The sequence below is a fragment of the Scyliorhinus torazame genome, chromosome 13, assembly GCF_047496885.1.
Source record: "Scyliorhinus torazame isolate Kashiwa2021f chromosome 13, sScyTor2.1, whole genome shotgun sequence".
Classification (NCBI taxonomy): domain Eukaryota; kingdom Metazoa; phylum Chordata; class Chondrichthyes; order Carcharhiniformes; family Scyliorhinidae; genus Scyliorhinus; species Scyliorhinus torazame.
Genome location: NC_092719.1, coordinates 8191080 through 8214706, shown reverse-complemented (window position 1 = coordinate 8214706; position 23627 = coordinate 8191080). Strand labels below are relative to the sequence as shown.

The 23627-nt window shown below is 49.0% G+C and overlaps 1 protein-coding gene across 4 annotated transcripts in view; it reads left to right on the top strand.

Annotated features, from left to right (window-relative positions):
• prkcq (protein kinase C, theta) overlaps nucleotides 1–23627 on the top strand; it is a 292080-nt gene that overhangs the window by 220038 nt on the left and 48415 nt on the right. For all 4 annotated transcript variants that reach the window (XM_072471030.1, XM_072471028.1, XM_072471029.1 and 1 more), the window contains 6 exons: nucleotides 6744–6906; nucleotides 11521–11552; nucleotides 11649–11734; nucleotides 12543–12672; nucleotides 13381–13490; nucleotides 19660–19774. In XM_072471030.1, coding sequence (XP_072327131.1) covers nucleotides 6744–6906; nucleotides 11521–11552; nucleotides 11649–11734; nucleotides 12543–12672; nucleotides 13381–13490; nucleotides 19660–19774 — 636 coding nt within the window. The remainder of the gene's footprint in view (nucleotides 1–6743; nucleotides 6907–11520; nucleotides 11553–11648; nucleotides 11735–12542; nucleotides 12673–13380; nucleotides 13491–19659; nucleotides 19775–23627) is intronic.

Sequence of the window (23627 nt, the reverse complement as noted above, 5' to 3'; positions counted from 1 at the left end):
TCAATGAATGGTTTTTCTTTGCACCCAGTGTTTTTTATTATCTCTAAATTTAGAGTACCCAATTATATATTTTTTCACAATTAAGGGGCAATTTAGCGCGGCCAACCCACCTATCCTGCTCATCTTTGGGCTGTGGGGGGGTGAGACCCACACAGGCACAGGGAGAATGTGCAAACTCCACATACACAGTGATCCGGGGCCGGGATCGAACCTGGGACCTCGATGCTAGGCACTGCACCATCGTGCTGCCACCATTGCTCCAGTTTTGACAAAGGACTTAGTTTTTTGTGTGGACAAGTTGAGCGAGTAGGCAAATGCATGGCAGATGCAGTATAATGTGGATAAATGAGAGGTTATCCGCTTTGGTAGCAAAAATCAGGAAGGCAGATTATTATCTAACTGACTAGATTGAGTGAGGGGAATGTGCAATGACACCTGGGTGTTCTTGTGCACCAGTTGCTGAAGGTAAGCATGCAGGTGCGACGGGCGTTAAAGGAGGGAAATGGTATGGTGGTCTTCATAGGGAGAGGATTCGAGTGCAGGAGCAGGGATGTGAGGCTGCAATTATACAGGGCCTTGGTGAGACCACACCTGGAATATTGTGTGCCGTTTTCTATAGAATTTGCAATGCAGAAGGAGGCCAATCGGCCCGTCGAGTCTGCACCGACTCTTGGAAAGAGCGGCCTACTTAAGCAACTGTGCTAACCACTGTGCTACCATGCTGCCCATTTTGCTGAGGAAGGATGTTCTTGCTACGGAATGAGGGCAGCAAAGGTTTACCAAGCTGATCCCTGGTATGACAGGACTGACATGAGAAGAGATTGTATTGGTTACGATTGCATTCCCTGGAGTTTAGAAAAATGAGGGGGAATCTCAAAGAATCTCATTGTGGGCAGTACGGTAGCATAGTGGTTAGCACGGCTGCTTCACAGCACCAGGGTCCCAGGTTCGATTCCCCGCTGGATCACTGTCTGTGCGGAGTTTGCGCGTTCTCCCCGTGTCTGCGTGGGTTTCCTCCGGGTGCTCCGGTTTCCTCCCAACAATGGGCAGGTTAGGTGGATTGGCCATACTAAATTGCCCTTAGTGTCCAAAAGAAAAGGTTAGGTGGGATTATTGGGTTCCGGGGATAGGGTGGAAGTGTGGGGCGTAAGTAGGGTGCTCTTTCCAAGGGCCAATGCAGACTCGATGGGCCAAATGGCCTCCTTCTGCACTGTAAATTCTATGATGATCTGTGAAAACTATCACATTTTAACAGGATCACTCAGAGTAGAGCCCGGAAGGATGGGGGGGGGGGGGGGGGGCGGGGGGAGTCCAGAACTGGGGGCATGCTAAGGAAATGGGGCAAACCACTTGGGGCTGAGGTGAAAAGAGATTTCTTCACCCAGAAAGTGGTGAGCCAGTGGACTTTCTCCATCACAGAAAGCAGGTGAGGCCAAAAGATTATATATTTTCAGCGAGGAGTTAGGTATAGCTCTTGGGTAAAAGGGATCAAAGGTTATGGGGCGAAGGCATGGTTAGGCTATTGAGGTGGATGATCAGCCATGATCACAATGAATGATGGAGCAGGCTCGAAGGGCCGAACGATCTCCTCCTGCCCCTGTTTTCTATGTTTCTATGTTTTGTGGTGATTGTTTGCAGTTTTGGATGGAGGCAGACAGAGAGGCCCACACCTGTACAATGCCAAGGATCAGAAACCCAAAGGAATTTTGTGATTGCGCCTGGTTAACCTTTTGTCAAGAAGCTGCTTGTGTATTTTGAAATAGTTCACTGATTGGAGCGAGAGGGAAATCCTTTACTGTGGAGCCCAATATGGCGACTCAAAAGTAATTTTAAAACCTTTTGAAACGTTTACTTAGAGTTGCGTGAATAGAACGCAGAAACGGGCTACCCGACCTAACAGGCCCATGTGACGTTGATGCTCCTCTCGAACCTCCTCACACCCGATGAACGGTCGCAGACCCAATTCGATTCTTCTCTCCACAGATTCTGCCAGATGTGCTGAGCTTTACTGAAATTGTCTGATTTTATTTCTCATATCCATCCTCACGTATCTCCGCCAGCATAACCTTCTCAGGCCTTCTCACTGAGCTGCTTATGCAGCTTCCCCTGGGGGGAGCAGTAGAGTTGCTCAGCAGGCTACCTCTTTCCTGATGCCAGGCCTCTCAATGAGTGCCTTTGAACCAGGGACCTCACCTGGCAGCCAGCAAGCAAGCACACCAGAGTTTGCGTGTTGTGCGGGCCACTTGGCAAACGTGCCGTCGGATTAGTACCATAGTCGGAGCAATAAGGCCCTTAATTGTGCATCAATTGCCCACTCATATGCCTCAATGTAGCAAGGCAGGGAGGGCATCCATAGACCTTCCCACCACACACTTAATCAAGATGTGGAGATGCCGGCATTGGACTGGGAGTGAGCGCAGTAAGAAGTCTGACAACACCAGGTTAAAGTCCAACAGGTTTGTTTTGATATCACTAGCTTTCGGAGCGCTGCTCCTTCCTCAGGTGAATGAAGAGGTATGTTCCAGAAACATATATATAGACAGACACTTAATCAAGATGGAGTTGGGAGGGTGGCAGGGTGCTCCCACCTGATGAAGTGCTCCTCCCACCACCAAACCCATTTCCCAGATGCGAGGAGAGCGGGCAGTAGGTTCCGCCACCAATCTGCGCTTTGTCTAACCCAGGAATATTTGGCACCCTTTTCCGTTTCTGTTTGGAGAATGCGTGTTCTGCTGCCAGCCTTAAAGATTTGGTGACAGGTGGTGTCCTCGGGAAGCCTGTTGAGACCCACTACAGACCTACAGCAGGATCTGCTTTCACGTTACAGGAGAAGGCAGTCTTAATCCAATGGCGAGTTCATGGAGCCATATTCCCTTGAGTCTACCGTCAGCATCTGAGCATGTTGCTCTTAGCTAAGTAGATGTGGGGAGCCTGAAATGCTGAACCATTGAAGATTACAGTTCCGCAAAGAACAAAACCCAGGCAGAGAATGTCTCCCAACTCTATCCGAGCAATGCACCGTATTCACACATCAATCAACCACACCAGACTGTAAATCACAGTTTACGAGCAAACTTAGGTCAAGTGAGAGGGATAACTCAGCAAGCTGCCAGTGTTATCTCAAGTCGCAAGCCTCTTTATAATGCCGATAATGAGTTTAATGCTGGAAGCTCAGCAATTCAGCTGACTTCTGAGATGTAAAGCCGAAGATATTAGATTCTGCCACGTGTGCAGAATAATTGCCGGGCAACCCAATTGCAGGGGAGAGTACGTTTGGCACCCGTTAAGCACAGCTGTATTCCTCCTGTGAGTGAAAAGAAAACTACCAGATGCACGAGCAAATAGAAATACAGGTTTTGTCACTTGGACTGGTCAGACTAACATTGATTCACCAGAATGAATGGTCGTTCCATTAATAATCTGCCTCTGCGGATGTGTGCAAAATAGGCAGAGCAAATAAATAACCAGCTGATGCAAAGAGGCATGACTATGAAATTCATTCAAAGGAAGTTTCTCATTGCACACAGAGGGTTTTTCCAGAGGACCAGTTCTGTACTGGAATACCCCAAAACACCCAATAGTGAAAACTTAGCAAGGAATGTATCTCTCGTGGTTGCTATTTTCACACTATTAGTCACAAGTTATTTTATTTTTGCTGAGTTCTTTTAGAAGTTGTTTTCCTGTGAGCATTTCATTGCATCTCAAATCATTTGTGACTCCTTGAGGACATTTCAACATGAGACACTTCCCCTCAGATGAAGTTACGACAAGCCTGGGCCTATGCGAGGCTCTTCACCACTTCAATTCCAGTGTCGCTAGTTGTTTTTGCACGTTGGTCCAATCTCACGTTGGTTTCTGAGTCATCTTAATGTTGAGCCCCTCTCAACTTTTTCATACTTTTAACTTATTTTCTATTGTAGATTGGGATTTGTCTCCTACTATCTAATTGTTTGTCTGCCTTGGCCTTGTCTTTCACTCATCCCCTGATTGTCTCTCTCTCTGACTCACTGTTTTCCTTAACATTGCTCCTTACTTTTAAAACGCTTTAAAAACTGCATCTTCACAAATACTATTCCCTCCAACCCCCTCACCCCTCGCCCAACCCACCCCCCACCCACCTCCCCCAACCCACACCCCACCCACCTCCCCACAACCCAACCCCCACCCCCCAACCCACACCCCACCCACCTCCCCCCAACCCACACCCCCCCACCCACACCCCACCCACCACCCCCCAACCCACACCCCACCCACCTCCCCCCAAACCACACCCCACCCACCTCCCCCAACCCACACCCCACCCACCTCCCCCCTACCCACACCCCACCCACCTCCTCCCAACCCACACCCACCCATCCCCCCAACCCACACCCCCCCACCCACACCCCACCCACCACCCCCCAACCCACACCCCACCCACCTCCCCCCAAACCACACCCCACCCACCTCCCCCAACCCACACCCCACCCACCTCCCCCCTACCCACACCCCACCCACCTCCTCCCAACCCACACCCACCCATCCCCCCAACCCACACCCCACCCACCACCGCCCCAACCCACCATTCCCCCCAACCCACCACCTCCCCCAACCCACACCCCACCCACCAGCCCCTCCAACACACCCCCCCCCCCCAACCCACACCCCACCCAGCGCCTCCCCCATCCCAGGGAGACGCAGGCTTCACCACTTAGGTCCAGGAAGGGGTGAGGCTGCAACCTACACTGTTGCCATTCGAGTGAAAGGTTTTGAATAGTGGGCTGCAAGACTTCGGCACCAAATGGAAGAGGTTACTCATTGCTCTGAAGAAAACATTTTCTTCCTTTTCGTAATGTCAAAAAATACTTTGGCTACTTTTATTTTAATGTGTCAGAAAGAAAGCCTGAAAACTACTTTAGGTTTTCAAGTAATTTTAGGCTTTTGGTTGCCATATCAACCCTGCCACACTGGAGATACATGGCATGGAGCTACATTCAATTGTTTTGGATTTTTTTTTTACACAAAGCCCGAACGTGAAGGAAGAGAAACAATTGTGGTTTAAAAAATAAATCATGTTCAGGACGTAATAAATGACAGTTTCAGAAAGACCTGCGACCGAGTGTCTAATAAATCCAAATTGAAAAATTGTTTGGCATTTATTCCGGTTGGATATACCCCACAGGTGTTCTGTTTTTGCCTTTGTTATGGGACAATTAATGTTGCAGCATAGTATGTCTTGCTGTGAAAAATCCACTAATTTGCACGCAGTACCCTAACTTTGCTTCATGCAAAGTGGTGCCTCCCAAGCTATATAACCAATTACCTCTGTCCAATAGAGATCCCTACGATCCCTGGCGGACTGTGGCTTATTACCGACCTAGCTCCCCACTCGAAGCACAGATTTCAGGTGATTGGAAAAGGGCTGGAGAACGGGACTGTGTTGTTCCTTGTGTCTGAATAAAGCTCGTAGTCTTACAGTTGAAATAGATGCTTTATTTTGAGTTCGTCCTCTCTCCAGCGACATAAAACGGCAGAAACAAGAACAACAACAGCAACAACAAAAACAACATGAAGCGCAAAAAGAACAACAAAAACCACAAGAAGCACTGCAGAAACATGTGTTGTTCCTTGTGTCTGAATAAAGCTCGTAGTCTTACAGTTGAAGTAGATGCTTCATTTTGAGTTTGTTCTCTCTCCAGCGCTTAACCTATGTTACATCTGTGCTGCCTGTCTGTGTCCTGCTCCCAGCTGCCGTTCTGTGAAGTGCCCCTTACTTCCTGTCTGTCTCTATTTATACCTCTCCCAGTGCTCCCTCTAGTGCTTTCTCAGTTGTATTACATCTACAATGACCCCTTGTATAAATACAGATCACTACAGGGACATGAGGAAATTCTCTCTGGCCATGATTTGGAATGCACTGCCTGATAGGGTGGCGATTCAATAGTAACTTTCAAAAGGGGAATTGGATAAATGCATGAGTGAAAAAAAAATACTGGGGGAGGTGGCGGGTGGGGGGGCTGTGGTCTGAGGAAAGAGAAGCAAGTGTGGAACTAACCGGATTGGGCATTGAAAGAGCCAACACAGAACTCAAGGGCCGAATGGCATCTTGGGCCCCAGGTTCCATCCCTGGCTTGGGTGATTGCCCCTCAATGTACCAAAACTGTGTGGCGACGAGGGGATTTTCACAGTAACTTCATTGCAGTGTTAATGTAAGTCTACTTGTGACAATAACGATTATTATTATCATCATTCCATAATTCTTGGTAGTATTGTCCTCGTTGGAATAGCAGTGGGGAGCTTACCAATTTCAAAGATAGCCCGATGCCCACATCCAGGCTCTTGACAACCTGTTTCTGAGCTTTCCGAATCTCTCAGTAAGATGCGTCTCAAAGGGGAGAGTGTGCACAAATGGAAGATTCACTTGCACGAAAACCTCGGTGTTTTAGTTTGGAGATTCTTTAGCCTGGAATTTGGTTTCGCAGACGATCAAGGGATCAGAAAGGGCTTATTTTATAATTGGAATTGAAGAAGATATGTGCGGGTGTCAATATTTGAGTCGGTTTTAAATTGTTGTTTGGTGGTTGCTGTTTTACAATTTAAACGGGCGGGCTCTGGGTTCCAAGAGTGCAACCCTTTTGGTTCCTGTCACCGAAGCAGAAAGAAGGTGGGTCACTGCTGTTTCAGCCAAGGCTGAAGGGGGCAGAGGGAGGCGAGGTTTCTGCAGCGGTGTGCGATGACTAACATTCGTCTTTCCTCCCCACCAGAAAACAAAGAAACTGCCGAAGGCGAAACAGAAGGCCTGTTTGCACTGCACCAGCGAAGGGGGGCCATCAAGCAGGCCAAAGTTCATCATGTCAAGTGCCATGAGTTCACGGCCACATTCTTCCCTCAGCCCACGTTTTGTTCAGTCTGCCACGAGTTTGTTTGGTACTTCAATTTATCTTATCCCTATCGCCTTTAGCTTTTAACCCTGTGTAAAAAGTAAGATTTATGGTCACATTCTGTCGATTCTTCATCTTTCATTGAATACCCCACAGGAATTTCATTTCAAATTTGTGACAGACCCGGATGCTGGTCTCATCCAGTGTGACTTTGATCTCGCTGTTCCTATGGGTCCCGTGTCACATAGCAACAGCAAGTCTCAATGTAAATCTGGCATCAAAGTGGTGCAGAAGGAGATTTAGACAAAGCACATTGCCATGTGAAAACTAGCATCTGAGGTAGCTGAATTTTAGACAGCAGCTTCACGTGGTTGCTCAGCTGAAGAATTTGTCATTTAAATCTCTAGATGGGAATGCTGCCATGAGGAGCTTTATATTATATCATAGAATTTACAGTGCAGAAGGAGGCCATTCAGCCCATCGAGTCTGCACCGGTCCTTGGAAAGAGAACCCCACCCAAGCCCACACCACCCTATCCCTGTAACCCAGTAACCTCACCCCCCCCCCCAAAAAAATATTTGGACACTAAGGGCAATTTGGCGTGGCCAATCCACCTAACCTGCACAGCTTTGGACTGTGGGAGGAAACCGGAGCACCCGGAGGAAACCCACGCAGACACGGGGAGAACGTGCAGACTCCGCACAGACAGTGACCCAAGCCGGGAATCGAACCTGGGACCCTGGAACTGTGAAGCTAACCACTGTGCTACCGTGCTGCCCCATATTGCCCGGATAAACATTATGGGGTAAGAATTCCGCAACCTTTTGTGACCATTCCTGTGTTTGATACTTCTAGCCAAGTCGGTGAAGTGTTTTAGTGAAATATGTGCTGCCTCACAGTTTCACAGCTACATTGGCAGATATCAAAGAGTGGATTCTCTGGAGTATTTACTGCCCCATTTGCACGAGAAAATGATAGAAGGACCAAATCATTTTTTTTAACCAATACCTGTTCATTGGCTGCCCAAGGCCCACAACTCAATTTTCGAGTTGACCTATAAATTGGTGACCAGGAACCCCTTGTGAAAAAGGTTTAAGTTGGGCGGCACAGTAGCACAGTGGTTAGCTCAGTTGCTTCACAGTTCCAGGGTCCCAGGTTCGATTCCGGCTTGGGTCACTGTCTGTGTGGAGTCTGCACATCCTCCCCGTGTGTGCGTGGGTTTCCTCCGGGTGCTCCGGTTTCCTCCCACAGTCCAAAGATGTGCAGGTTAGGTGGATTGGCCATGCTGAATTGCCCCTTAATGTCCCAAAAAGGTTAGGTGGGGTTACTGGGTTACGGGGATAAGGTTGATGTGTGGGCTTAAATAGGGTGCTCTTTCTAAGGGCTGGTGCAGACTCGATGGGCTAAATGGCCGACTTCTGCACTGTAAATTCTATGATTCTAAGTTTCTTGTCATTGGTTTCTTCAGGATTCTGCGTCCAGGGTAGGACCCTGAGGCAGTCCTGGTGAAACAATAGATGAGTTGAGTGTCTTGTCTGCCTTGATGTTGGCCACAGCTCCCTTACGTGAAGCAGCATGACCAGTAGAAAGATTGGGACCGCTGCAAATCGCTCCAAGAATGGGACTGATGTTTTTTTTTCCTCCAGCTTCCTCCTAGCCCCCATGAAAAAATGTTCTGGTTTGCTACATGCCTGATTGCCAGGATTCTTTGGGCTGCTCGTTCACCCTGTCTTGGTGAGGTACACCCCCCCCCGCACTGCCCCACCACCTATTTAGAAGTCCCTAAGCCTGTGCCTAGCTCCTGTGGAAATTGGTGAAGTGGGGCTGTCCCATTGAGAGCCAGTATTAACTCCGCATCAGGCATGGGCAGCACGGTGGTGCAGTTGGTTATCCCTGATGCCTCACGGCGTCGATGTCCCAGCTTCGATCCCGGCTCTGGGTCACCGCCCGTGTGGGGTTTGCACATTCTCTCCGTGTTTGCGTGGGTTTCGCCCCCACAACCCAAAAGATGTGCAGGGTAGGTGGATTGGCCGCGCTAAAATTGCCCCTTAATTGGAAAAAATGAATTGGGTACTCTAAATTTAAGAAAAAATAAAAAAATAAAAATTCCGCATCAGGCAGACAGGAACTCGACCCAAAAAGCAAAACAATGGCGTCGCTGCAAATCTGCAATTAAAACAGAACATTCTGGAAAAACTCAGTAAATCTGGCAGCACCTGTGGAGAGAGGAGCAGACTTAACGATTTGCAGAAAGCGCCATGTGAGAAACAACGTTTTCATGCGACGAGTGGTTGGAGTCTAGAATGTGCGGCCTGGCAGTGCGGTGGAGACTGATTCAATCAAAGCATTCAAGAGGGCGTTAGATGATTACTTGAACTGAAACAACGTCCAGGGGCACGGGGAAAAGGCAGGGGAACGGCACTAACTCCTGATGCTCATTTGGAGAGCTGGAACAGACACGATGGGCCGAATGGTGTCCTTTGCACCGTAACAATGCTGTGATTCACTGAGCCCAAGGTGACTCTCCTTTGGAACTGAAGAGAGCTAGAAATGTGATGGATTTTCAACAAAAAAAAATGTTAATTATTAAAAAAATAAAAATAAAAAAAACGTGGGGAGGCTCAGGTAGAACAAAAAGGCAGGTCAGGGATAGGTGAGAGGACGGGGAAGATTAAATGACAAAGCTGGCATGGAGCAAAAGGCAAAGTGGCCATGATTGTAGTAAAGAAGCAAAGCACTGGTCCAGAGTAAGTATCAGTGTCAGAATAAAGGACAGCACTGTTTGAAAGAAAGAAAATGCAAATGGGATACATACCAGCCTGTGGCAGAGAAAAACAAGTCAAATTGGAGGACAAAGTCCACGATCTGAAGGTGTTGACCTTGACATTGAGTCCAGAAGTCAGTAAAACGTCTCATTGGCAGATGAGGTGCTTTACCTCCAGCTTGTACTGGGCTTCTCGCGAACATCACAACAGAGCGAGGACACAAGCGAGAGCAATGTGTGAATTAAAATGGCAAGCAGCCAAAAGGTCAGGGTCACGCTTGCAGACTGCATGAAGGCATTCTGAAAAATGATCACCCAATCTGCACTCGGCCTCCCGAAAGTAGAGGAGGCCGTATTGTGAACAGCAAATGCAATGGACTAAACTGAAAGCACAAGTGAATCGCTGCTTCACCTGGAGGGAGAGTTCGGGAGTTCAGACAGTGAGGAGAGAGGGGGTAACACAGCAAGTGATACACCTCCTGCGGTGGCATGAAGGTGCTGTGGGAAGGGGATGGGATGTTGGGTTGATAGAGGAGTGGATCAGGATGTCTCGGAGTGGGCACCCAATTGAATGTTGACAGGGGAGGGGAGGGAAGGGAAGATGTGTTTGGTGGTGGCATCATGCTGGAGTTGGCAGCACGGTGGCCCAGTGGTTAGCACTGCTGCCTCACAGCTCCAGGGTTCCGGGTTCAATTCCGGCTTTGGGTCACTGTCTGTGTGGAGTTTGCACTTTCTCCCCGTGTCTGCGTGGGTTTCCTCCCACAGTCCAACGATGTGCAGGTTAGGTGGCTTGGCCATGTTAAATTGCCCCTTAATGTCCAAAAGGTTTGGTGAGGTTAATGGGTTACGGGAATAGAGTGGAGGTGTGGGCTTAAGTAGAGTGCTCTTTCCGAGGGCCGGTGCAGACTCGATGGGCCAAATGGCCTCCTCCTGCACTGTAAATTCTATGATAATCCTTTGAATGCACAGGCTGATGGGGTGAAAAGTGAGGACATGGTTCTGGGAGGGAGGGGGAGGGGGGAGGGCAGGAGTTCAGGACTGGATTGAACACAGCTGAGAGCCCTGTCAACCACAGAGAGGGGTAGCCTCAGGCGAAGAAAAAGGAAGACATGTTGGAAGCATTGTTAAGGAAAGTAGGGTCATCAGAACAGATGCAACGGAGACAGAGAAACTGGGAGTGTGGAAGGGAGTCGTTACAGAAACCAGGGTGTGAGGAAGAGTAAACGGGATAGCTGTGCAAATTGATTAGAATGAATATTAGTAACAGCCAATCCCTAGAAGGAGGGAAGGGAAGTGTCAGAGTTGGACCATGTGAAGTTGAGAGAAAGGTGGAAGCAAAATTGAATAATTCTTCCAGTTCTAGGCAGGAGCAGCAACCGGCACTAATTCAGTCATCGGTAAACCAGGAAAAGAGTTAGGGGGTGGGGCCTGAATAGTACTGGAACAAGGAATGTTCCGCATACCCCATAAAAAGGTTGACATAACTAGGGGCCATCCAGGTACCCGTAGCAACGCCTTTTATTTGGAGGAAGTGAGACAAGTTAAGTTGAAATTTTTCGATGAGAGAACAAGTTCAGCCAGACGGAGGAGGGTGGGTGGTGGTAGACAGGGATTGTTCGGGCCTCCGTTCAAGGAAAAGCGGAGAGCCCTCAGACATGTCTGGCCCGGTGAAGGGTGGCGATGTCGAGAGGGTGGATGTTCACAGTGAGGCTGCTGGGGCCTGGGGAACTGAAAATTACTGAAATGATAGGGACCTATGAAGCATCAACTCTACCTGAGTTGGGTCCTCACTGGTTTGTGTTTGGTGACGGCTTTTTTGTGTGTGTGTTCCAGACATGCAACTAATTAACAGAAAGAAATGGATGACTGAATTATGCTCACTTTTTTTTCTTTCAGGGGATTAAATAAACAAGGTTACCAATGCCGACGTAGGTGTTTTTCCATTTCCAAATATTTCAAACTAAAGTTTTGACATTACTTGCCGGCTTGGAACACATTAGGACCTTTTTCTATTTACCTTTCAGAATGCAACGCTGCGATTCACAAGAAGTGCATTGATAAAATAATAGCCAAGTGTACAGGATCAGCGGTGAACAGCAGGGAAACCATTGTACGTACCACAGCTCCTGAACATAAAGAGTCTTTGCGCGTATGCTGTACCTTAATACTGTGAAGCACAACGGCAGAGAGAATTTGTTGGAAACTGGGTTTAAATCAAAGTGTTCTTCACCAAGGTTATTTCTAGAAAGCCACAACAGCTAAAACATGAACACTTTCAACAGTAAATCTGTGCTGCAATCACGTCACCATCAATTACATATTCTCCATCAATGCCAAACCTAAATATCTATCCAATAACACAACTGACCTGCAACGATTTCTAAATGCTCCATGTATTTACCAAGTTACACAGCTAGAAGTCCATCTCCACATTGTTCAAACAATTCCACTCAGTTAAATCTTGCCCAGTCGATGGATGTCTGAGTTAATGTCTCTGCAATCTTTTGCGTGGTATTCATTATAATTGCCAGTAGAAAACCGTTGGGTTTGAAAGGCTGAGTTGACTCAAAAAAGGTGCATTCCACAGCTCGAAGACCAACTAAACTTTTCCTTGTCAAATGTCACAACTTTTAAAAAAATTTCCATCAGCGCAAACAACAATTTAGTTTCCTCTCACGAGATATTGCCAGCAAATTGTAGATTGTTTTGTCAGAATTTCAGAAAAAGGAGTACCACATTTAGCATTGAGTCAGTGATAGAATGCTACATCTCCATGGTGCCACTTTAGCCCACAAAAATTAATTAGTCTTTGTGTACTGTTCCATGATTTGTGGATGTATTTTAATGACATTTGTTATTCTCTTTCAAGGATTCATTACGTTTTCCACTAACCATCTGCATTTTCTTTTGCTCCTTAGTTTCACAAGGAACGATTTAAAATAGATATGCCCCATAGATTTAAAGTTTACAACTATAAGAGCCCAACCTTCTGCGAGCACTGTGGGACCCTGCTGTGGGGTCTGGCAAGACAAGGTTTAAAATGTGAAGGTAGGTATGGAGTTGGCTGACGCAATGACAACAGCAACTATGGCCCAAATAGAAACCATTTCAAAATCTACTGTTTCCAATGCCACCTCTTACAGCCACCTTTAAAAAACTTTATGGCCAATTGCACTGCATTTCGGATCAGAGTTCTACAACCTCAATTCAAATATCAAAATTAGGTTCCCCCCTGTTTTGGGCAAAAGCCCACTTTGAGGCATGTTTGAAAATTGGGTTGGCTGATATTTTTCTGTGCAATTTTATGCTGCCTATTTTTTCAATGGGAGCAGAGTGGTAGGCAGATTAAAATCATCCTTTTGGGGGAGTGGAGTCTCTCACCCTCTCTAAAGTACCTCGTAATGCATAGAGAAAGCTATGGATCATTGAAATGTATTTGAAAGAAACCTGTGCCTATCAGATTGCCAAAATCCCAGATGAAAGGAATTACGATTATTTGCCAATTCCTTAACCCTTCAGATTGCTAATTGGATGAATTATGGTAACCCTGTTCACTGCAAAGATAATTGGAGATCTTGTAAAATAACTTCTACCTTGTCTGAGTTAATTTTCAGTTTTACGAGAATCTACCCATTGACGTGTTTCCAACTCCCATTCACAACTGCAAGGTCCATTTATAGAAATCAGTAAAATGTAGGTGACGAGTGCAATGATCTAAAAAGTCACACCCTGTTTTTGCTTGCCCCCCACTGCCAGAATGCGCCATGAATGTTCATCACAAGTGTCAGAACAAAGTAGCGAATCTGTGTGGCGTTAATCAGAAAATGATGGCTGAAGCCTTGGCACAAATAGAGAGTGACCAACAGGTATGAAGCTGATTGGTGTTTCTTTGGTTCCCTCTCTGAGGCAACGTTTTGAAGTCTTTTGTGTCACAGAAAATGACATGAAATGAAAGGTCAGTAAATGTAAAGTAACTCCCACCTGGGTAATATGATGAGTCCCATTGCTCATTGTTCCATTAAGTGAATGGTCACACCTCAGTACAAAACAACAATACCTTCCATATCAGCAAAATAGAGATGGTGCAGATAACTTGGTACGAGAACATAGAACATAGAACAGTAGAGGCCCTTCAGCCACGATGTTGTGCCGACCTTTTATCCTAATCTAAGATCAACCTAACCTCCACCCCTTCAATTTACTGCTGTCCATGTGCCTGTCCAAGAGTCACTTAAATGTCCCCAATGACTCTGACTCCACCACCTCTGCTGGCAGTGCATTCCACACACCCACCTCTCTCTGTGTAAAGAACCTACCTCTGACATCTCCCCTAAACCTTCCTCCAATCACCTTAATATTATGTCCCCTCGTGACAGCCATTTCCACCCTGGGGAAAAGTCTCTGGCTGACCACTCTATCCATGCCTCTCATCAACTTGTACACCTCTATCAAGTCACCTCTTTGCCTTCTTCGCTGCAGTGAGAAAAGCCCTAGCTCCCTCAACCTTTCTTCGTAAGACATGCCCTCCAGTCCAGGCAGCATCCTGGTAAATCTCCTCTGTACCCTCTCCAAACCATCCACATCCTTCCTATAATGAGGCGACCAGAACTGGACACAATATTCAAAGTGTGTTCTAACTAGAGTTTTATAAAGCTGCAGCAAAACCTCGTGGCTCTTAAACTCAATCCCCCTGTTAATGAAAGCCAACACACCAAATGCCTTCTTAACAGCCCTATCAACCTGGGTGGCAACTTTGAGGGATCTAAGTACGTGGACCCCAAGATCCCTCTGTTCCTCCACACTTCCAAGAATCCTACCTTTAACCCTGTATTCAGCATTCAAATTCGACCTTCCAAAATGAATCACTTCACATTTATCTAGGTTGAACTCCATCTGCCACTTCTCAGCCCAGCTCTGCATCATATAAATGTCCTGTTGTAACCTGCAACAACCCTCTACACTATCTACAACTCTCCCAACCTTCGTGTTATCGGCAAACTTAGTAACCCACCCTTCCACTTCCTCATCCAAGTCATTTATAAAAACCACAAAATGCAGAGGTCCCAGAACAGATCCTTGCAGGACACCACTGGTCACCGACCTCCAGGCAGAATACTTTCCATCCACTACCACTCGCTGTCTTCTTTTGGCCAGCCAATTCTGTATCCAGACAGCCAAATTTCCCTGTATCCCATGCCCCCTAACTTTCCGAATGAGCCTACCATGGGGAACCTTATCAAATGCCTTACTGAAATCCATATACACCACATCCACTGCCCGACCTTCATCAATGTGTCTCGTCACATCCTCAAAGAATTCAATGAGACTTGTGAGGCATGACCTGCCCCTCACAAAGCCATGCTGACTATCTTTTATCAAACTATGTTTTTCTAAATATTCATAAATCCTACCTCTCAGAATCCTTTCCAATATGTTGCTCACCACAGACGTAAGACTGATGGGTCTGAAATTCCCAGGGATTTCCCTATTCCCTTTCTTGAACAGGGGAACAACATTCTCCTCCCTCCAATCATCCGGTACTACTCCAGTGGCGAGTGAGAACGCAAAGATCATCGCCAACGGCGCAGCAATCTCCTCCCTCGCTTCCCGTAGTAACCGTGGGTATATTCCATCAGGCCATGGGGACTTATCTATCCTGATGCTTTCAAAATTTACAGCACATCCTCCTTAATATCAACCTGTTCGAGTCTATTAACCTGGTTCACACTGTTCTCATCAGCAACAAGGTCCCTCTCTCTAGTGAATACTGAAACAAAATATTCATTTAGGGCCTCCCCTACTTCCTCAGACTCTAGGCACAAGTTCCCTCCACTACCCCTGATCGGCCATACTCTCACTCTGATCATCCTCTTATTTCTCACATAAGTGTAGAAGGCCTTGGGGTTTTCCCTCATCCTTCCCACCAGGGCTTTTTCATGCCCCCTTCTAGCTCTCCTCTGTCCATTTTTGAGTTCCTTCCTGGCTACCTTGTAACCCTCTGGAGCTGTGCCAGATCCTTGCTTCCTCAACCTTACGTAAGCTTCCTTCTTCCTCTTGACTAGAAACTCCACTTCTCTTGTCATCCAAGGCTCCTTCACCTTACCATTCCTTCCTCGTCTCAGTGGGACAAAACTATCCAGCACTCGCAGCAAGTGCTCCTTAAACAACCCCCACATTACTGTTGTGCATTTCCCCAAGAACATCTGTTCCCACTTTATGCTCCTCAGCTCCTGTCTAAGTAAATAAGTGAAATAAGAAGTAACTGAGAAGTACTTCTTAAGTGCACTTAACTGGGAAGTAAGTGTTTAGTTCATCTGGTTTCAATATCTGTTTTATACTAGTTCAAAAAAATCTGACCATTGCATCTAAGCATGGTTCTTTCAGATGTACCTTTTATTTAGAATTTTTATTTGCATTGTGGGACTCTTTTCCTACAAGTGTCCACAGAGAGAGCGTTGAAGATCTGTCATCTGGCACAGGAGTGGGGGAGTTTAGAAAGCAAAGAAAAAGTTGGTATTTCCCCCACACCTTTCACATTCTCGCGATGTTTCAAAGCTTTGTGCAGCCAATGAAGTACTCTTCTTGAGATGTGGCCACTGTTGTAATGTAGGAAACGGGGCAGCCAGTTTGTGCAGAGCAAGATCCCACAATCTGCTCAGTCTTAGTGGCGAGATCATCTGCTCTCGTGAAGATGATTAAAGGGTAAATGCCGACCAGGACACCCGATAACACCCTTGTGCGTTTCTTCAAGATAATGCCCGGGGCTCTTTTCCATCAACGTGAGATGGCAGATAAAGGCTGGAATTCTCCGGCCATTGGCATTCAATTTTCCTGCTGGGAGCGCATTCCCACCAGCGGGTTTCGCCGCGGCGTGGGGCGGGAAGAGGGGGTGTACAATGGGATGTCCCATTGGCAAAGGGCGGCAAGATAAAATCAAACCGCCAGTGAAGCACATGGCTGGGAACCGAAGAATCCTGAGCAAAGTCTCATCTAATAATAATAATAATCGCTTATTGTCACAAGTCGGTTTCAATGAAGTTACTGTGAAAAGCCCCTGGTCGCCACATTCCGGCGCCTGTTCGGGGAGGCCGGTACGGGAATTGAACCCGCGCTGCTGGCCTTATTCTGCATTACAAGTCAGCTGCTTAGCCGACCGTGCTAAACCAGCACCTGAAAGGTGTCATCTGCAACAGTGCTGCACTCCCGCAGTACTGCACTGGAGTGCTAGGTGAGGGTTTTTCTTCTCACGTCTCTGGAGTGGGGTTTGAACCTATCTCTGCTTAAAATGCATTGAGAATGTGTTGTCTATCTGTGAATCTTGCAAACTGGGCTTGAGGCAGATATGTTGCCCCCACATGAGGGCAAGGGTGGGCAGAAAAATTCACACAACCCACGGTGTTGCCAGCACCATCTTGGCCTGGAGCCATTGTTCTAGACGGTGACGTCAGGGGTGGGAGGATAACCCATGGATGGCAGGCCCTTGATCTCGAACAAAGGATTGAATTGGATCCTTGGCACATTTTGGAGTCAATCGAAATTAAATGCAGTGTTACCGAGGGGCTTTGGTACCAGTTATTATTCATAGTATACTCTGTAATTCACAGAATAGTTCTGTTGTCAGCTGTGTGAGCACTTGGAGCCAGCTGACTTCACGTCATTATTGTTATTGTACTGTCATTCCTGGAGGCCTATTCGGTAATAGTTAATAGTTGACTCTGTTCCAACTATTTATAATAATAATAATACTCACCAAAAAAATGCAGCTGCAGAGATTGCAATTTCTGAGCAATCAAGATTGAATTTTGTTATTCAAAAACCTTTTTAAAAATCTTTTCATTTTTTTTTCATATCTTAACATAAATCTACCTGAAAACCATACATATTTTAAGGCTAACCAGAAAAACTATGACTCGTTTCTTGCTGACAAGCTGAAAAAGAAATGGACTTGCGCGAGCAGCTCTGGGCACCACACATTAGGAAGGATAAATAGGCCCAAGTTGGAGCACAGCCTAAATTTACGGGGCTGGATTCTCCCAAAACGGGGCTATGTCTCCACGCCGGCGTAAAACCGCTGGCGTTGCACTCTGGAGTTTCCTCAACCGAATCACTCACCTTCAGGGGGCCAGCAGGGACCCGGAGTAATTCACATAGCTCCAGCTGCGGGTGCGGGCCCTGCACTTCCGGTTTCGAGTCCGTGCATGTGCATGCCCATGGGGGACTCGGACCGTGGAGGCAGCTCCGAAATGTAGGCCCCCCACCCCCCCCCCCCGATCGGCCGCGCGGCCTTGCATCTGCCCAGCCCGATCTGTCCCCCGACCGCCCATAAGGCCCCCCCCCCCCAGTGCCCGATCCCCCCGCCCCCCCACCAGGGCGGCGGAGGACTCCACGCAAGGTTCCTGAACGACGATAGGTGGTTAGAACCGCGCCGTCGGGAACTCGGCCGGCTGGGAGCGGGGGATCGCTGGGTGGGCCTCTGGCAATGGGGGGTCTGGAAACAGGGTCCAGGGGGCAGTGTCTAAAAATTCGAGTCAGCCATTTCATGAATGAAGTCAGCAAACATGTCTACATTCAAATTGTAGTCGGGGGTTGGAACCCTCGTCTACAAATGGCAATTGATACTCGATCAATTGTTAATTTGTTAGGGGCTGGTTTAGCACAGAGAGGGGCTGGTTTAGCACACTGGGCTAAATCGCTGGCTTTGAAAGCAGACCAAGGCAGTCAGTAGCACGGGTTCAATTCCCATACCAGCCTCCCCGAACAGGCGCTGGAATGTGGCGACTGGCGGCTTTTCACAGTAACTTCATTTGAAGCCTACTTGTGTCAATAGCGATTTTCATTTCATTTCATTTCAATTTTTTAAATTAGATTTTTGCTTTTTTTTAAATTCATTTTCGGGGTGTGGATTTCGGGATGCTGGTTTGACCGGCACTTATCTCCCCCCCTTTCTTTAGGCAAAGGACATGCGACAAATGGAGGATATGGAGTTAGGTTGCAGATCAGCCCTGGGTGCGCTGGCAGAACAGACTCCAATGTTTCAGCTGAAATTCATTTCAATGCTGGGGACTCCAAGCCAAATTGCAGAGGAATCTACACCCAACAGAGATCCTACTTGCGAGTCAGGGAGTGCCCCCACTGTCCACAAAGGGAGATGAGGGTACTTGGCTAAGGTTAGTAGGTGCACAGTAACAATGGCAGCACGGCAGCATAGTGGTTAGCACAATTGCTTCACAGCTCCAGGGTCCCAGGTTTGATTCCGGCTTGGGTCACTGTCTGTGCGGAGTCTGCACATTCTCCCTATGTCTGCGTGGGTTTCCTCCGGGTGCTCCGGTTTCCTCCCACAGTCCAAAGATGTGCAGGTTAGGTGGATTGGCCATGATAAATTGCCCTTCGTGTCCAAAATTGACTTAGTTGGGTGGGGTTACTGGGTTATGGGGATAGGGTGGAGATGTGCGGTTGGGTAGGGTGCTCTTTCCAAGAGCCGGTGCAGACTCGATGAGCCGAATGGCCTCCTTCTGCACCGTAAATTCTATGAAAGGTTCAAGGATGTCTAGGCTGTTACAGAGGTTTAACTGGTTAAAACTGCTCAAATAAGGGTGTTGTGTGGAAGAGCGAGGGCAGAGACTGAGCATTCAAGGATAGGTTTACCCTTCCAGGTCTCATCAATAAGCCAACCTGGCTGGTTAATCATCAAAAAGGCTGTTGAGAATGATAGACTCCTCTGGCTCCGAGGTCAGAGTCTGAGCCAGTGAGTTGCTTTGTTTCCAATCTCCCATTGCCAGGCATAACATCTCGAACTGAACCTCAAAGAGACCCTGTTATCTCCTCCTCTCTCAAGAAGAAGAGGACGAAGACCAAAAGCAGTAAATGATTAAATAATTTAATCTTTCTTTCTTTGGCAAGTATACATTTGTATATTTTGATTGAGTGAGCGCACACGGGTGTGCTACGGGATTAGTTAATAGGAAATACTCCCAGATTCTGGCGTTGTTCTTGGCGGCTGTTTCTGAAACATCTGTTTGTGTCCCTTCGATCCAGGCACGTAATTTACGTGATCACGAGCAAGTAAGCCGAGAGGGACCTGTTGAAATTAACCAGTGCGTTCTCAAAAACCCAACAGAAGTAGAACAGGCTGCTGCTTCTGCTAAGAAAGGTATTTTATAACACATTTGGACTGTTTTATATTTTGCTTTCCTGGTGGGGAATCTCTGTCATTTTTGAAAGATCCTGGGTGGGATTCTCCGATTCCCAACACCGATTTCGGAATCAGCGATCGGGCGGAGAATCCTTTTTCACGACCGAATCGGGGGCGGGGCCCTATTTTGGGATGCTCCGCCCCCTCCAAAACGGCATCATCGAGGAGCACGACGCACACCGTTGGGACGGCCTCAGGACGTTACCCGAAGGCCCTCCCGCGATGCGCCGCCCCCGATGGGCCGGGTTCTCGACCACGCGGTTGAGTCATGGTCTCAGCGGTGGGTAACCTGGCGTGGCGGCTGGGGACTGTGTCCAGTGCCGCCGACAGTCAGGCGGGAGCTGTTCCGGTGGCCGGGGGGGGCTTCGGCGACAGCTGGGGGACTGGTGGGGGGTGGCCCGGTGGTGGCAAGGAGGTGTCCAGGGGGGCACTATGTGGCAGATCGGGTCCGCATACGGCCGCCACCATGTTGTACAGCGCAACCGCTGCAAGTCGCCGTGCGCTTCCGCATGCACGGACGCGGCAATTCTCCAGGCGTTCATATCAGGAAGGCCGTGCGTTTTACTTGGTACGACTGCTAGCGCCTCACCGGTCGGAGCATCGGTGCTGGGGTCTCGCCGATGTTTCCCACGTAAAACGTCACGGATCCTCCGGACATAGCCCCAAAATCAGAGAATCCAGGCCCTTATTCTGCCCAGTCTAGACTTTCCAGATTTCAGGGGCAGAATTCTCCGACACCCCCACTGGGTCGGAGAATCGCCGGAGGTCGGCGTGAATCCTGCCCCAACCGTCCTCCGAATTCTCCAGCCCCCCCCAAATCCCCCCCGGCGTGAATAGCGCCGCCCGCCTCGGAGAATGGCGGGGACTGGCGCGACTCAATGGGCCCCGGGGCCGCCCGAATTCTCCGGGCCGCGATGGGCCAAAGTCCCACCCGTTTAACGAGGGCCCCGCCGGCGTAAATCAAGGTTGGTCCCTACCGGCGGGATCCAGCTCCGGGGGGGCCTCCGGGGTCCTGGGTGATTTTGTCCCGGGGTGTGCCCCCACGGTGGCCTGGCCCGCGATTGGGGCCCACCGATCCGCCGGCGGGCCTGTGCCGTGGGGGCACGCTATTTCTACGTGTCAGCCTTGTACCGATCCGCGATGGCTGACGAGGAGATGAACCCCCCCCCCCTGCTCATGCGCGGGGATGATGCCAGCAGACGCTGGCGCTCCCGCCCATGCGCCAACTTGCGCCGGCCGGCGGAGGCACGTCGCCGCCGGTTGGCATGGCACCAAGCCCCTTCCCACCGGCCGGCGTGGCGCAAACCAGTCCGGCGCCTTCCTAGCCCCCGAAGGTGTGGAGGATTCCGCACCTTTGGGGCGGCTCGACGCCGGAGTGGTTCCCGCCAGGGTTTGCACTGTTTTTTCCCGCCCCGACGATTTGTGCAGAATCCCGCCCCAGGTGTTGATACCAGGGGCGGGATTCTCTGATCCTGAGGCCAAGTGTTGACGCCGTCGTAAATGCCGTTGCGTTTCACGACGGCGGCAACATGGCCTCAGGAGCAGCGGTTCTGACCCCTACAGGGGGCCAGCACGGCACTGGAGCGACCCACGGTGCTCCAGCTGCCGATCCCGGTGTCAGATGGACGCCGCGGGTCTGCGCATGCGCAGTTGGACCGGAGAGATTGCCACGCATGCGCGGTGGGACCGGCGCGATTGCCGCGCATGCGCAGTGGGACCAGAGAGATTGCCGAGCATGCGCAGTGGGACCGGAGAGATTGCCGCGCATGCGCAGTGGGACCGGAGAGATTGCCGAGCATGCGCAGTGGGACCGGAAAGAGATTGCCGCACATGCACGGTGGCTCCCTTCTCCGCGCCGGCCCCGACGCAACATGGCGTAGGGCTACAGAGGCCGGCGCGGTACAAAAGTGTCCCCCAGCCCAAGAGGCCGGCCCGCCAATCGGTGGCCCCGATCGTGGGCCAGGCCACAACGGAGGGCCCCCCCGCCCCCCACCCCGGGGGTTGGACACCCCTCCCCCCACCAGGCCGCCCCCGGATGCATCCATGATGAGGTCCCGCCGGGTAAGACCAGGTGTGAACGGCGCTGGCAGGACTCGGGCTTTTTTGCGTTGCTGCTCGGCTCATCCAATAGAGCGGCCCCCGACCAGCGCCGCACCGACCGCACCAGCGCCAATGGCGCCAATTGTCCGCTCCCTGGACAATCAGCGGACCAGCGTCGGGGTGGCATCGCGCAATTCGCGCCTGTTCCGGCAATTCTCCGGTCCGGCCTGGGCTGAGAGAATCCTGCCCCAGGTCTTTGAGCCCTAAGGAGATACCTATACAGGTGAAGAAACAGCTATACTGGATCAATTGGTGACCCCCAGTGTCTGATCCTCTCTTCCCTAGACTGTCATACAGAGAGCAAATAAAGCAGATAAGACAAAGATCCTGAAGCTGTAACACCCTGAGACACACATTGGAGTTTTATATCTGCTGGGACCGTGTGTCCAAGCTTCCATCTGAACAAAGCTGAACCCGGTTCTCATCTGCACCACCATCCCGCAAGAGATTTAAATACTGTGAAAAATGTATGATGCTATTCAGGAGCAACATGGCAATAGCGATCACAAGGGTTAAATTAATAATTGCGATGGAGAGCCTACTTGTGACAATAAGCAGTTATTATTATTATTATTCTGAGTAAGGCAAAAGCCAAAGTAATAAATTGGAGAAAAGCGAATGAGGAAGGCAGAGAAACTAAAATAAAATATTTACAGATAGGTAGCAGTGGGGAATATTTAGGAAGACGATGAATAGAAATCAGCAGAAATATAGGGAGTGACATTGTTCTGCATCATTAGCACGAAATGAGCTGGTAATGAATCTGTATCCAATTTTTGCTGCACCAGTTTTTGTTCTTGATTGTCTTGGAAAATGTTGCCAAAGAACAGGGCCCTCTGTATTATCAAATACATACACACAACCCTGTTCAGAGGTGATAGGGGGACGAGTCTTTGCACCAGTAATAGAACCACAGAATCGCTACAGTGCAGAAGGAGGCCATTCAGCCCATCGCGTCCGCACAGGCCCTCCGAAAGAACACTCAACATAGGCCAAACCCCCAGCCCACCCCGCCCTAAGCCCGTAACCTAACCCGCACAACCCTGAACACTAAGGGGGAATTTAGCATGGCAATCCACCTAACCTGCACGTCTTTCGGGACTTGTGGGAGGAAACCGGAGCACCCGGAGGAAACCCACGCAGACACGGGGAGAACGTGCAGACTCTACGCAGTCACCCTAGGCTGGAATTGAACCCGAGTCCCTGGTGCTGTGAGGCAGCAGTGCTAACCACTGTGCTCCCGTGCCGCCCCACGGATGGGCGGCAGAGTTTTGAATGACTTCAAGTGTCCTTATTTGGTGCTAACGACTGAGGGAAGAATGTTGTTCAGATATCCCTATTCTTCAGATAGTGCCATGGAACAGAGTATTGGTAATCATGTCACACCTAAAGAACAGTATCTAAACAAGGTAAGTTTATCAGTACTCTCCTGGAATTTCAATCTGAACTATGATTTACTGCAACATAGGAGCAACCATAGACCATTCAGCCCCTCGAGTATGTTCCACCATCTAATCAGACCATGACTACTAACCTTTAACCTACATAGCTTTAAATTGAGGGGAGATAGATATAAGACAGATGTGAGAGGTAGGTTCTTTACTCAGAGAGTACTAAGGGCGTGGAATGCCCGGCCTGCAACAGTAGTGGACTCGCCAACACTAAGGGTATTCAAATGGTCATTGGATAGACATATGGATGATAAGGAAAT